This window comes from Rhinolophus hipposideros (assembly GCF_964194185.1).
Source record: "Rhinolophus hipposideros genome assembly, chromosome: 3".
Classification (NCBI taxonomy): domain Eukaryota; kingdom Metazoa; phylum Chordata; class Mammalia; order Chiroptera; family Rhinolophidae; genus Rhinolophus; species Rhinolophus hipposideros.
In genome coordinates, this window is record NC_138049.1 from 1172390 (window position 1) to 1187523 (window position 15134).

The window sequence follows — 15134 nt, forward strand, 5'->3', positions numbered from 1 at the left end:
TGAACGTGTCTCCCAGGGCTGTAGCACGAGGAGGGATGGTAAACAGAAAAGCAATTCCTTCTTGCGGTAACTCAGGCCAAATGATTTATGTATCATCATCTCAGCTCGATTAAAATTTCCCAGAGAACAAAACACTGATTTGATTAAATCCTCAGAAACCAGACCTCCACAGCTGAGTGTGGACGTTTCTCCATGGGATTTGTCCTGGGCCCTCACTGACCTTCACCCTGGGCCCTCGCTGATGGGCCTGCTTCCTACCCACAACACACCCTCTGCGCCCAAAGTCAGGAAACCATGCCCTCCACCCAGAAAGGCCTCTCCGAAGCAAATGCTCAGATAAACATCATTCTCCAACAGGAACTCCCCCACGAAAAGCCACGAGCGTAACCCACTCAGTACTCTCCTTGTAGCCCAGACATCTGTCATGAAGCCTCTGGAAGCCCTACTGGATAAACAAACAAGAGTGGAGAAGGGAGGATTCATGGAAAGGAATCTAGTACAAGTGAAAGTGTGATTTATATTGGACACACACTGCTAGTTTCACATTTTCAGACTTAGACTCATTCTCTAAATCACACACTCAACTTATTAATATTGAAACTGTGTTTATTATCTCCTACAGATTTTCCATCGGCCTGCCCCGCAGACTCTTTTAAACAGACTGTCACAAAGTGTTACTGACATGGAGAAACAGAAATCCAGTTTCATTTTGGAATGAAATGCTTTCACTCAATGCTTCAGGGTTTGTTTATATTTTTTCAGGTTACATTAATTTAAGGCAGAAATCTTTTCTACCATCCAATATTTGTATTTGGGAGGCAGCCACACAATGGTGAACGTTTCTCCCCAGAGGGTAACTGGATTTTACTGTTTTGTTTCCAAAAACTTTTGTAAGGTCTTCCTTTCCTCAACATAACGGTGAGGCAGCCTGAACAGGCCCCGGGCATGGTCACCTCGTGGCCAGTGACACACACCCTCGGGGCTGACTAATGACAATGGTCTCCACACACAGTGCGGCCCTCAGACTGGAACCACAGGCTGTGCAGAGCTAGGGGCTGTCACCAAGCAAGGCAGAACCAAGCCACCAACCAGCTCAGCGGGAGAAATGAAATTGAATTCCTCGTGTGGGTTTCCTCATATCACTGGGTTCTCTGCCTTTCAGTTGTTTGACCATTAAAAACAAACATTTTCCTTCCCAATATTCTACCCACAAATTGTAACACAACCAACGACCTCTGGGCAAAAGCAATCTTTCCTGTGACTTCACTGTAATCTCAGACTATACTCTTCACACCTTTACTCTTAAAATGCGTAGAGCCAGCAGATAGTGGTTGTAGCTCTTTCAGGGACAACTGCAGATAGAAGGCGTTTTGTGATTTTAAGTATTGTGTGTGAGGATTTGCTCTCTCAACTCCAGGGAGGTGTGAAGCTGGTTGCTCAAGTACACGCACTGTGTCACAATAAAATGGAATTTAAAATAAGAAGAAAAGCAACATAGAGAAAGGATAAAGGTGAAGAGGATGGGCAGAAAGAGGGGTGTGTGTAAAATGCACACTTGGTGAAGCTGGGGCCACATTTCTACCTCTGCAGCCAACAGAAGGAAAGGGATCAAAAGCAAAAGCACAACATGAATTGAACAACGCGGAGGTAAAACACACTTCCTGACACTCAGACAAGAGAGAAGCCCTTCGTGTGGCTCTCACGCATCAGCCAGGAACTGGGGCTGACAAGACACACAACCTTCCGAGGGCTGTCCTCGTATGGAGCACGAGTCCAAGGCCCACCGTGCCCCAGGGTCAGTGAAATCAGTCTTAGTGCAGGAGGAATGGCTGGTCTCTGTATTTACCTGCTGCCAGCTCAGAGTTAACGTGCAGGACAATCAAGAATAGTATGCACGCCTTTCACGCAAATGTTCTGTTTTTCTCAGATGTTGATAAACACCGAGGTCCCCCTGACATGGCAGCCCCCCGACAGGCGCCTCTCTTCTCGGAAGGTGGCTTGGTGAGGATTTGCTTGCTCTGAGAACCGTCAGTTCACAGGTCTAACAGTAGCACACACTGGGTAGACGAACGCACCTTTCTCACAGACGTGGCGGGCCAAGGTCTTCTCAGGGAGAGACCTGCGGTCCACTCGAGCACAGAGAACTGGGAAACTGAGGTGCTCATCTCCGCACCCTTATCTCCGGCCTAACAGAATTTTAAGCAGGTGTGTGACATGTCTCCAGTCCCAGTGGAGACAATGTCCTGGTCAACCCGCCAAGATAAGGAGGTTTATGCCAAGGGAACAGAATGAGTTAAGTTGCGATGTAAGTTTGCTAAGTGCACACCAATAAACAGTAAGTTTTAGTTTTGGAATGATTGACATATAGCTCTCTTTTGGGGTGATAATTAGTGGCCCCAAATGCTAGAGATGGCAGTAGAATGTTATTGCCAACACAGATGCAATCTGTGTGGCCACAGGCATGTTTGTGGAGATGCTATGGGCAAACTTTCCTATTAACTGTGTCTATTCTGAGCCTTTAATAGGACAGATATAAAAATGCAGCTGGCCCCCAGACTTCTCTGGGCGACCTCAGGTAATCTGAGCTCTGCCTGCAGAAACCCTGCACACATGGCCAATTATTTCTACCGAGGAAGAAATGTAGAGGCAAACGCAGGAACTCACGTTATCCTGGCCCCGGTCCTCACACCCCAAGCCGCAGTGCCCCCCAGGCACATGTGAGGCTAGATGGCGGCTCCGCACAAGCCGTGAGCGCCTTCCCTGGCCCAGCTTGTGAGGAGAACCGTGTCCTCTGCATTCAGACCTGTCCCTCTCACCGGTGCGAGCAGCTCGCCAGTCCAGTGCGACAGGACTTGCCCCTGCCGACCATGTGCTCTCACCTGGTCATGGGCAGGGCTGTTTGAGGGATCTCTCCCGCCACCCACGTCCCAGGTTGTTGACTTCCTGTTTTCTCAGAGGGCAACGCCTGCCCTAAGAACAACCGCAGAACACGAAGGCCAGCTCTGTCTTCCCACCAGTGTCCGAGGAGGGTGCAGGCCGTCAGTGTCCACACAGACCTCACTGCCCTCAGCACTGAGAAAGCCCAGAGCTCTTGTTTCCTCCAGGCCAAAGGCAGCCGTCCTGATGGAGTGGAATGGGCAGGGGGGCTCGGTGTGCACTGAGCACGGGCTATCCTGTGCCGCAGGGCCCAGCGGTCAGGCGGACTCGGCTCTTAGGCCTGCCTTCACCATATGTACACCGTCCCAGAGCCCAAAAGAGAACGTGACCTTCCAGGGGATAGCGCACAAAACCCACCAGCAAGCGGATGGCTAGGTAACTGCTTCCTGGATGTCTGTGCCTGTGCTACTTGTTTTTAAGAAGTGAAGAAGAAAGAGTGTGAAAATCTAAAACCGTCAAAACCAAACACTGAGAGGAAAAGACACTGAAAAGCTAAGAACAGTAGGGTGAGGGGAAGGCTGACTGTGTGGCCTGTGCATGTCATCGAAACTCTCAGATTCCTCATCCGGAACCCTGGGCATTGTTCTGTGGCCAGGAAGCCCCGAGTGTATCACTGCATCTAGGAACAAAGCTTAGGCAGGCACCCCTGGGAAGAAAAGTGGGGGCGCCCTCACAGACCTTAAGGACCGTGGGAGGCAGAGAGGGGTTCACATAACACGCAGGAACTTGGGGGGGGCGTGTGTGTGACTGTGTGCCTTCCATACACCGACAGCACTTTATAACAACATGCGACCGGGTCCTCTAATCATGAATCACAGAAGACAACCCACTTTGTATCGAGTGCCGCACTATAAAGAACTTTGTTCTGGAAGGATTCCAGTTCATAGCTGTGCGTTCATATGCAAGTCTGCCTGGCTTCCCCGTGAGGTAGCCAGTGTGCAACACCAGCTGCATCTCCCAATGGGGACAGCACACTACACAGACGGGCTGTTTAATATCGACATACTCATCTCTAAAACACAGATCAAATCACGGTGCTCAGGGGGTCGCTGTGAAGACTGGATGAGTGACTCCAGGCAATGGCTCAGTGACAAGCACAAGGAAGTGCTGCTGTGCTCGTCGGTGCCACTGCCACTTGTCTTGGGCAGCCCTGACCCACCAGTCAGAGCCAGTCAGTGAATTTTAACCAAATCTCCCTTACCCAGTTTTCAGACAGAATTCCTACAGGACACAGTGCAAATTCCTCCGAACCTCTAGCCTGGGTTCCTCGTGTTAGAGCAGCACACAGACTCATCGCATCATCTACTGAAAGATCGGCTGTGTGGTGGACGGTGGAGCCAGAGCCAGTTGAAAAGGCCATTCCATCCAAATTCGTTTACTGAAAATAGAGCTAAGTGACTGTCCAGATACATGAGCCATGAAAGTTGAAGCCATCCCTATACAGAGGCTGCCAAACAAGATGGCTCTGCCCACAATGGCCGAGGCTGACCCAGGCAGTCCCGTGTCCTGCCTGGACAGGGCACCCCTGCTCTCTGCAGTGAGCGGGTCTTGTCCTCAGGTACAAGGGTGTTGCCAAGAGCCTTGGAGCGAATGCCTGTCCTGTCCTCGCCTTTCCTTGCTGTGGACGACACACACCAGGGCACAAAAGGAACCTTACTGGCTGTGACACACTGTGTCTCTCAGCTAACCCTTTGTGAAGGATGCTGTCTGCGCAGGTGCTGGCATGAGAAACAGCGTCACTCCATGGAAAGGGCTTTGAATGAATGGTGTGGAACCAGGGGCTGCACAGCGGCTGCGGCCTGACGCCTAGCCAGCTCCCGGACACAGTGCACCTTCTTCACGTCCACTGAGTCGGGTGTCAGGGGCCCCCAACGTCATGCAGGAGTGAGCTCTAGGGCTGGTGCATGCTGGGAAAATAGGATGTGCAAGAACTGGTTCACTAACAGCAAAGAGCGACGTCAACAAATTACACACGACGACTGGAAAATGGCAGGCGGTTACAGGGAATGGGGCGTGCACAGGTGTCTTTCTGTTACCCATTTGGTTCCTTCCACCGCTTAAAAAAGATTTGTCTGTCAGAGAAATGACAGACAAAACTCCTACCCTGCTGCACTTGAATAGACACTTTTGCCCTGTATAGGTAACAGGTGGGTTGTTATTTAACAATCTGAAGGGTTAACTAAAACACTGACTCAGCCACACGTTTTGGAGCCCATCACAAGGTGCTCCAGAAAGCACTGCTCCGTGGCAGACAATGCATATTTCTCAGGAGATGAAACAATCAGAAATCTAATACTTCGCGAATTGAAGGGCTGGCTATATGATGACAATGCCATTCGACATCAGTCGCTCCGACTCTGAGATGTCTGACTTGGAACACAGAGACCTGCCTCTGCGCCTCTGGAAATAAGGGCATTGTACATGTTAAATAAGTTTCTTAATCTAGTGAGTAAAAGCATAGAGGAAAGATGGATATGTGGGATGAGAACTCAAAACTCTAAAACTGCTCTGCTGGAAACGACTCGACCAATTTATCTCAGGAATTTCTGAAACAGCATTAACAATCTAAGAGCAGTTGACGCGGACCCTTCTGTCATAGGGGAAAGCCACTGATTCTTCTGAAAAACTGTTCTTGATTTGACAAGTTGAATGAGAGCTAAGAAAAAAAATGAAATTGTTCTGCCAGGGAAATCATTCTAGAAGTTTCCATGGCCTCCTGTTATTCATTATAAACCCGGTTTTGCGAAGTTTCCTACCATCCTTGGTCATCAGGGAGTGTCCAAGTGGCCTGACACACAGCTTATGTGTTGAGGTCTCACTTTGTCCATTTAACTTCTTAAAGAATGAAGAATATAATTCCATTTCTACCATCAGCTGTGCCATTTTATTAGTCCTGCCTCCTGCATTCTAGAAGTAATAAGCCCAGTCCTCTTGCCAGGGTCCAGGTGGGATAAGAAGATTTAACCTGTCTCAATTCTCTCGGAATTTCTGCTGGAGAAGTGACTTTTCACCCTCCCTCCGTAGCACTGCTCAGTGTCGTGCTACTAACCAATGCTCACAGAGTCCTAATTCAGCGCTATCCGGGCAAGGGGAAACAGCACTGACATTGGCACAAAACCTGGGAAAGAGCATTTAAGAATGATGCCGTGCCACGTTCAGATACAGAGGGAAAGTATTCCTGTGCACCAGTCTCCATTTCCCTGAGTTTTCTAATGGCTTATAATGTTGCTTTCGTATTCAGCAGCATGGCTCCTGGGGTTCTAAAACTGCAATCTTTGCCCCCCAATACAGGAGCTGGGGTCTCACAAAGCCCTGCTCCCCACAGCGTCTGGCTTGGGCCATCTGCACAATGGGCACGTGACACACATCTACTGCCGAGTTAAAAAGAAGGGAATTCTTCCTTGTAAAGGAAGATAAGATGGAGAAGTGCAGTGCAGTGCTAGCATGTTGACCAGGCCCGGGTCAAAGGCAGGAGAACCAGGAGGATACGCTAGGACAACCAAAAGGATTCATGGAGACTGGGAGGAAAAACAGCGAAGGCAGCGGCTGGTGTCTGAGCAGCTCCATCGGGTGGAGAGGAGAGACCAGAGCGAAGGGCAGAAGCGCAGACAGCATTTCACTGGAGGCTGCGAGCCTGACAGCTGGGGGTCTGACAGCAGACGGCTGTCATCACCGACCTCTCAAGCGGCAGCCTGTCTGAGGGGCAAGACCCATAACAGGGACTGGCAGAGCATGTTTAGGAAACACAGTGGGCGCAGCACCCACGGTCGGTCGGTCGTTATAACAGAAGGAATAAAGATGTAGAAAATGAAACGTTAAAGCTGCAGCTCTGATGTGACCTAAGAAGGTCCCAACCATGGCAGATGGGTGCCACGTTGTATGTGGACAGCTTACTGCTCAGGGAACTGGCTCCTGGTGGGACTGGCCTTGAAACTCAGGGCCCTTCAGACATGTCGCTCTGGGCCGCTGGGCCTCCGCCATTCACTGAAGTAAATGACTGAAATGGTCTGTTGTCGGAGGACTTCAATTTGGTTATGGTAGAGTCTCAATAAATCCAGATTAACTATGAAGGAAGCCCGACTTAACAAAAGTGAGCTGGAGTCCAATTAAAGGCACATTTGTCATTTCCAAGTGTGTGTATTACTTGGAAATTTTTCAGACAGTATTTTCAACAAACTCCTTTAATAAAGAGATGGGAACTATGTGTCATAGAATAACAATTGTTCAACAAGAAATGTAACATTTAATGGTGTTTGAGAACAGTTTGTCCTCTTCAGTTATTTAAACTGTCTCTGAAATATTGCTTACCATTAATTTGTCTGGCAGACACTTTTTATGATTAATATAGATTAAAATCTATTCCATCTCTCTTCTGTATACTCATAACTTTTGGCCAAACTGACCAAACGCCATGCTGACATACCGGCATTTTCCCTGCTGTGTTCTAGAAACAGCAGGCCAGTGAGGTCAATTACTTCTGGAATCACGCTGGGGGCTGCGACGGGCTCCACGTTCGCTGTGACACCCCCTCACTAAGATTTCCTGTGCAAATTGTTTCACGTCAGGCGTTCCGTTTACCCACCACCTGGTTCTCTGCTGTTTCAGCAAACGCCTGGATATTTTGAGATTAAGGTATTTATTGTATTCTTATGTCGGGAAACAAGAAATCAAACTGTGAATTTTACAAACTAACAGCCTTTTAAAACGCTGTCTTATTTTAACCGTTTTTCAATGTAATTTTACCTCACTCATCCTAGTTTCCGGTGTCCATTTCGTTGTAGCTACTGCTCATTTTCCTCCCACTGCCACCTCCTCCCATAGGACTCCTGAGGGACCGCTGGGAAAGGGCCCTATTTACCAGAGTGGAAGTCAGCATTTCTTAAGCCCGGGAGACTGTCCAGCTGACGCCCCTAAACGCTCCTGTGGTTTCCACACCGTTTCTCACCCTCTTGGTGAGGCCTCTCCATTCCTGGTCCCGCATCCACCGACACCACCCCCACCCTGCTTGCCCTCTAGGGGTCGGTCTTCAGGATCCCAAGCCAGACAAATTGCCACAAGTGTGGTACTGCCAACTACCAGCAGCTGACTTGTGGGGCTCCGCGCAAAATCGAAAACCTGGGCCGCCAACTCAAAAATGACGAGCAGCTGGTGAGGGAGAAAGCAGACCGCCAAGGCAGGTGCTGCCCTGAGTGCAGGGCCCAGGGCACCTCCCCGCCGCGCCCATGGGCCTGCTGCCAAGATGCACTTCCGTTAACACCCACACCAGGAGTGGGGCCTGTCCATCGTCTCAGGTGAGGATTGCGTGGGTGCATGCCCTATGCACACACGGCTCAGGGTTCTTCATCTCTGCTGCGCCCCTCTCACCTATGCACCCCAGAGGGCTGTCCAGGTGGACACTGGGCCTTGTGAGACAGAGAAACAGCCCCACTGGGTCACACACAGATGGAGATGCACGTAGCTCCCCCCTGGAGCAACTAGTCCATTAGGTGAGGTGCGGCTGCTGGGGAGACAGGGAAGCTGTGGGGTCCCCATGGGTCTCTGCAGTGGCATGTGGCTGGGACGTCATCTGGTAGTGGGGCCATGGCAGCTGTGTCTCCCCAGGCGTTGCTGTTGCCGGTGTGGACAGTGGACCAGAAATCCTTCGAGTCTCTTTGGGAGCTCGACTGGAGGAAGCTGAGCTCAGCGGGTCACCCTGAGCGTACTGCCAGGGGACAGGACTGTCCCTGTACTGGGGTGGGGGTGGGTGCAGGCACAGGGGAGCCTGCTTCTTTTTCATTAGCGTCGCAACGTTCATTCGAAAGGACACTAAAGAAATGATATGTCTACTCTCCTGCCTCTTTTTTAAAAGCTTCATTTTCACCCAGTACTGAAGATTTTCATGAATGCAGATCTCTGAGCTCCCCTTTTAGGTGAATCCTAATGTATAAGAAAGCTTCCCTTTATATTCAGCGAAATGGGGCAAGAGATGTCCTTGACACGCTTTTGTTTCATTCACCTGTCAAAGTGTTAACAGACGGACAACTGCCCAACACCTTCTTGTAAGTAACTTAAAATTTCCCGTTGACCTTTATTTTTCTTTTCTCTGCATGTTAAGAAAGAAAAAAATAACCTTTGCCACTTTAACTTGTCATTACTTGTTCTTATTTTATTGTGAATGAGTAATTTCCACAATTTTCCCCCAAGCTTTATCCAATTCCTTCTCATTCTCTTAAACATGAAGAAAAAGATCAGCGGAAATGAATACTCTAATTAAAACGTCACTGAGACTTCTGCCAAGTGTCGTACAATCATTACTTTTAGTTCTAGTCTTTTGTGTACCTTTGTGTAACATCTTAGCATTCTGTCACCTTTTTTTATTTTTTAAGAAACAGTAAGTACTAAATAGAAGATTCATTTAAGACACGTTCCTTTGTGTCTGTTCAGGCTTTTTCCAGTTCCTGGGAGTGGTTCCCTGGAACTCGTCTGTGACATGGAACCAGCGTGTCAGGATGTCCCCTGGGGACCACAGAGCATCCGCCTCAGAGGCCTGAGCTCCCCCCGGAACGCGGGGGCTCTGAGGACGGCAGGATGGAAACTGCCTGTGTGGGTTTTGTTCCCAGCATTGTTCTCTCAGTGAAATTGGACTTGATGGTCACTTCTTCATCACGCTTCCTACAAAACGCGATTTTCTTCTAACGTTTAGTAATCTTACTGTCTACACATTTAATTTCATATTCAGTCACCAACTCACTGGTCAAAACATAAGCTGCTGTAGGTCCGCACTCTCCCCAAGCACAGGTGTTCAGAATGGTCACCTCCACAGCCGGACACCCCAACCCAGACCGTGACCCTGAGGTAACTGGCAATGTCCTTCCGTTGTGTGAACGTCAGCAATGACACGGAGGCAAACATCCTCTCTGACACATGGCGCAACTTTTGTCACAGGTGCACTGTCCCGGCCGGACCTTACGGGAGGCAGGGGCCAGGGAGCCTCTCCCAGGGGCTGAACGCCCACAGGGGCACCGAGCATGCCAGCCCCAGCTCGCCACATGCACAGGGGACGGGGCAGCTGCCTGAACCTCAGACCTCCTCCTGGCTCAGCTACAAGTTAACAGATCCTTGCCTATGAGCCAGAATTGGATTTGACCCAGGTGACACTACCGGGTGAGACGCCAACATCTCAGATTGTCTGTGAAAGAGCACGGAGGCTGGGGCCACGTGAGAGGAGCGGCCGTAAGTGCTCTGTGATACTCAGCACGTATGTGGGGCTCAGGTGCAAGCTACCTTTTGGAAAACAGCGTAAGCTATGCTGAGGGCAAAGGAAGGATTACTTTATGCTGCCTCAGAAAATCATCATTAGGGCGGCCGGTCAGCTCAGCTGGTCAGAGCGCGGTGCTCTTAACAACAAGGTGGCCAGTTCGATCCCCACACGGGTCACTGTGAGCTGCGCCCTCCACAACTAGACTGAAACAACTACTTGACTTGGAGCTGATGGGTCCTGGAAAAACACAGTTAAATAAGTAAAAGTTTAAAAAAGAAAATCAATAGCTCTGAAAAACTTTAGAATAGTGCTGAAATATTACTAGAAAAATTCAGGGCACGCTCTTAGGATTTCTGAATGAATCAGGATTTGCTCCACCAGCAGTCACTGGGGCCTGAGCACAGGGATTCTCACACGGTGGCCTGGAAAAGGCCATGCTGTGGCTTGACGCGCTCTCATGAGGACGTCCAGGGACAGGGGTGATGGCTGCCAGGGACACTGCGGAGAGGACTCTGACCAAAATGAGTGCTGCTCTGCACTACTGAGGAGGTGGGAAAGAGATGACAGTTCTGGTTTAGGGGACGGGCAGTAAGAAAGGAGGCCATTCCCGGGTTTACCGGAAAACCGAAGCTGCTTCTCTCACTGGCTCACTGTCCCCACGTTGGTTTAGTGCCAGGAGCCCCGTGGGAAGACAGCAGCTTTCCCCAAGATGACGGAGAGTGAAAGGATGGGGTGGGGACAAAGCCTTCTCCTGGTGGGCGCCGTGGCTCTCGGCACTCGGCACCCCTAGCGGCCTACTCTCCGTTCCTTTATACAAAATGTCTACAAATATTATTTGACTGCATGGCACCCTAATTAATAACTAATCATGGAAACAAGTAACCCCCATGAGCATCTGTTCCAGCAGAGCATGGAAGACAGCCTGTTAATCCAGGTAAAATTGCGCCTGAGGATAAGAATCAGCCAAAACTTGTACGTAAGAACAAAAAACACAAATCGTGTGATCAGCACCAGTGAGAGGAAAGCACAGAGGTAACTCTGTTAGCCCTCACCTGTAAGAAAGTCTGCCTTGCAGTCTTCCATGCCAGTGTCACTCTGAGCTGACTCTCTGCCTGGTGGGTGAAGTGGGTCCAAGGCGGTGGTGGCCCAGTGGTGGCCCCGTGTGCGCCCAGCAAGAGCTCCTGCCAACCCCACCCCTACATCTCCTCTGACACAGGAGCAGGTCTTCTGGCTGGTCTCTAAGTCTGTGGGTGACAATGCCACCCGCAGCACCATCAAGAAAGAGGGAGGATATTCATGGTCACTTCTTGTCACTTGGCAAGAAGAACTCCGAGGTCTGACAGGAACGAGGAACTGTATCCGTGAGCCAGGTTACCCTCCCCCCACATGACAAAGACTGCTTACTCAGCTCATGCTATGTGCCCCTAAAATCAGCCTGACCCCGGGTTACTCAGTGTCCACCAACTATCACCAGTCTATCCAGAATCATCAGATGGCGCACAGTAAGGCAGGAAACACGGCCCCGTGTCCTTAATTACAACTTCTTTCCCATGCATGGAGTGTGTCCTGGGTGCCCATTTGTTCTACCTATGGGGGCCCTGGAAGCCTCATTTCTACCTGTCAGGAGGAGCGTAAGAGGTGGGCGTGTAGCCAACGGCCAGCAGCGTCCCCAGGAAGCCCAGTCCTGGGGGTGCAGGAGGGGGGTGTGAGCAGGGCTGGAGTGGAAAGGCACCCTCACCCTAGTCCTTCTTCAGCAAGGACAAGACGAAGCAGGGATGGGGCATCTGAGGGGACACCCTGCAGATACATTCCTTCAAAATGCCCCTATTACGAGCTGCCAGGGCAATAATCTGTAGAGGGAGGAAGCTGTGGTTTCATGTTGTTGTTTAAAATTTCCACCACACTGGTTTTTGGTTTCTCTCGAGATACTTGACAGTCCTGCAAGGAAACTTACAGAAGAAAAGAAGCTCCAGGAGCCAAAATAATGACCCAGTGCTCAGTAAGGGGCCTGTCCGGCTGGGTCTGACCTCCTCTCCGTGTGGTAACGTGCCGGCCTCCAAAGATGACATGGTCATTTACTGTCACTGGTGTAAGCTGGAAAGCTGTGACCTGCCCTAAACAGGAGGCCAATAAATATCTGCAGGCAGTGCCCCCCCTAAAAAGTGAGTTGTGTGTGAAATTACCCACTTGACATGGAACATGAAAGGCCCTGGTTGGCTGAAATGGAGAAAAGCTACTTCAAACGAAAGCAGCACCTTTCCAGCAGGAAATGTGTCGGCCCAGGTGTGCTGTTTTATTTCAGGAACAGGTGTCTCCTCTCCACCCAGGACAGCCCCCATCCTGGAGTCATTTTAGGACCTACTTGTTTTTCCCTAACAAGGATAATTATCTCCCTAACTCCCAGTGACAAAGTGGCCCCGAGCTGCACACACACACCACGCGGCACAACTGGCTGCTCCTTCGCAGTTTGCATGAGTGGCCTGGTGCCTGAGGACACGGCAGGAGGAAGCAGGGGTTGGTGGTGACGGCCGAGCTGTCCTCTGGACTTTGGGGAGTGGCATGCCTTCCTCACAACACTGCCCTGAATCACGCCAAGACCTGAGATGGTGGGATGTTCTCTGAGGGCACATCTGACACCCAAACAAGCCATCAAGGACATCATTTCATGTTTCTCAATGCCTATGGTCCGTGGTCTCACAAGATAAATGACCACGCCAGTCACTGAATCAACAATCCCAGTCTCATGCTCAATGTACCGGATTCCACGATAAAAAGAGCCCCCACCCAGGGCACCTCCACAAAGGAGACGGGCGGCGCTGCATTTCCCGACCATCTCTAGGCTGATGGGACATCGTCCCATCACACCACGTGCCCACGGATATTCTGATCGTCTCTGCCCTTGCTTATAAGCAGAAAACCATCTTACATTTCAGAATTTAAAACCGTCTTTGTCAATAATAGTTCAAATCATACAGAACTACAACAGTTTTCTAAACAGGAATTTATCCAGACTTTGTACAAAACCCAGATCAAACGTGCACTCAGGACATTGCAGAATTGACTCCCATGGGCTCCGAGGCTTTGGCTGAACGTACACAATCTGGAGATATTCAAGGAAAAAAGGAGATCCAAATGCAACAAACCAGCAACAAGCTTTGAAGCATCTTGCTGATGCCACCAAGTTCTCCGCGCGACGCCAGAGTCCTGCCTTCAAGCTCCCTGATCTCACAGAGCGCCACTGGCCCGCGTGCTGGCTGTGCCCTGTGCCCTGTGCCCTGTGCCCACGTTACACAGCGACTCTTCATGTCACATGGATTCCTGGAAGGCTGCTGGGTCTCTGAGGGGCTTCACCAATGAAATAATCATGCTGGGTGTATCACAAACACTTACGGGCTTTTTGAGAACGAGAACATCCATAAACATCCTTTCGTGAATGGATTTGTAATAATTATGAGGTTAAACTCGCTGCCTCTGTTTAATTTCAAATAGATCTTTGCAATTAAACTCGCTTGATACAAGACTGAACGCATGTTTTATTGAAACCTAAACCTCAGCTTCTTGAACATGCCTGTCACTTCAAAAGTAATGTCAGAAAATGACAGCTGAATTCCTGCTTTCTTTTCAGGGAAACAAATCAAGGACCCTTTGGTGCAGAAGCTAAGCCGTAGGATATTCTGACTAGAGGACATCGCCGCCTTCTCTGAAATGGTAGGTCAGACATGGCCCTTCCAACTGGCTGGGCCACAGGTGAAACCAGCCTGTGATGCATCAGCGGGCGCGGCCTGGGGGCTGCTGGACTCAGGCCCCTGGGGAGCGGCCAGGAGCCTCGTCTGGTTGTGTGCTTGAGGCCCCTGCCCGCCCCACCAGTGGGCAACAGAACTGCAGAAATTCTTTGTTACCCCGAGTCTGCAAGAAAGCCCCCCGCGGTGCCGAAAGCCTTCCCACACCCCTCGCCCGACTCACCTTGGAGCTGGCGGCCCTTGTACAGGTCCCTCGCTTTGGTGGGGTGTGCCCTGGCTGTGTTGTCGCATTTCGGCTGCTCATACCTACCAGGAGAGGAAGGAAAGAGAAGAGCGGGGTCAAGACTTAGAAATGGTGTTTTCCTGCGTTTCTCGCACTGCCGTCCAGCGGTAGGGGCCCGCACATGGCCTCGTCCTCACATCACAGCAGCCGTGACTATGGCCCTTTGCACCTTTGTGACCTCGTACTGCAGTAAGCTGCTTCTTCCCGTCAGTAGGAAGACGCAATTGCATCAGGCGCTGTCTCCATCCAGGCGTGAGGCCACCAGTCTCTGCAGTGACTGCGGGACAGGACGCCTCGTCTGTCACCCGATCTGACACAGTCACGAGAGGGGGTCGGGGAGGAAGGGCGGGAAACCACCTGCCCCGCGTGCCGTGAGGGCAGTGGGTCTGGCCACCCAGTTACTCCTCCCAGGAGAGAACACAGAGTCTCTGAAAGAACCTCGGGATTTTGGATCTGCACATTACTCAGACTAATTCTCAATCCAGTGCCTGAAGCTACAAGTGTGCCTCAGTGTAAAACAAACAAACAAACAAACAAACAAAAACCAGCGAAAGGAAACACTACCTTCTGGCCCCACACAGATTCAATAGGAAACCACAGAAAGCTCTGCAGGTGGAGCCTGACATCCCAGCAGGCAGGTGGCAGCTGGTGACGGCACGTTCTTCAGCAGTGGCAGAACTGCTGGGAAGCAGGCACCTCTCGCTGGCGGGAGGAAAACCTGCAGCTCAGCTGGGGCGCTCTGCGCACAGCACCCGCAGATGCTTATGTTCCCGGGGCACCAGGTGAGGGGATGGGAGAGCCTTACCAGGTAGCGAACGGCTCAGTGTGATGGGGACAACTGAACGCAGGACTGGAGAGCCTGCCTCCTGGAGGACGGGACAGGGTCAGAGAGGTCGGGAAAACTCTTGAAATGTGAATGACAAATCTGAACTGT

General features: G+C 50.7%; 1 protein-coding gene across 2 annotated transcripts in view; it reads right to left on the minus strand.

Annotated features, from left to right (window-relative positions):
- Nucleotides 1-15134, minus strand: part of SMOC2 (SPARC related modular calcium binding 2) — a 166828-nt gene that overhangs the window by 26891 nt on the left and 124803 nt on the right. For both annotated transcript variants that reach the window (XM_081041261.1, XM_081041260.1), the window contains exon 9: nucleotides 14141-14223. In XM_081041261.1, the coding sequence (XP_080897387.1) occupies nucleotides 14141-14223 (83 nt within the window). The remainder of the gene's footprint in view (nucleotides 1-14140; nucleotides 14224-15134) is intronic.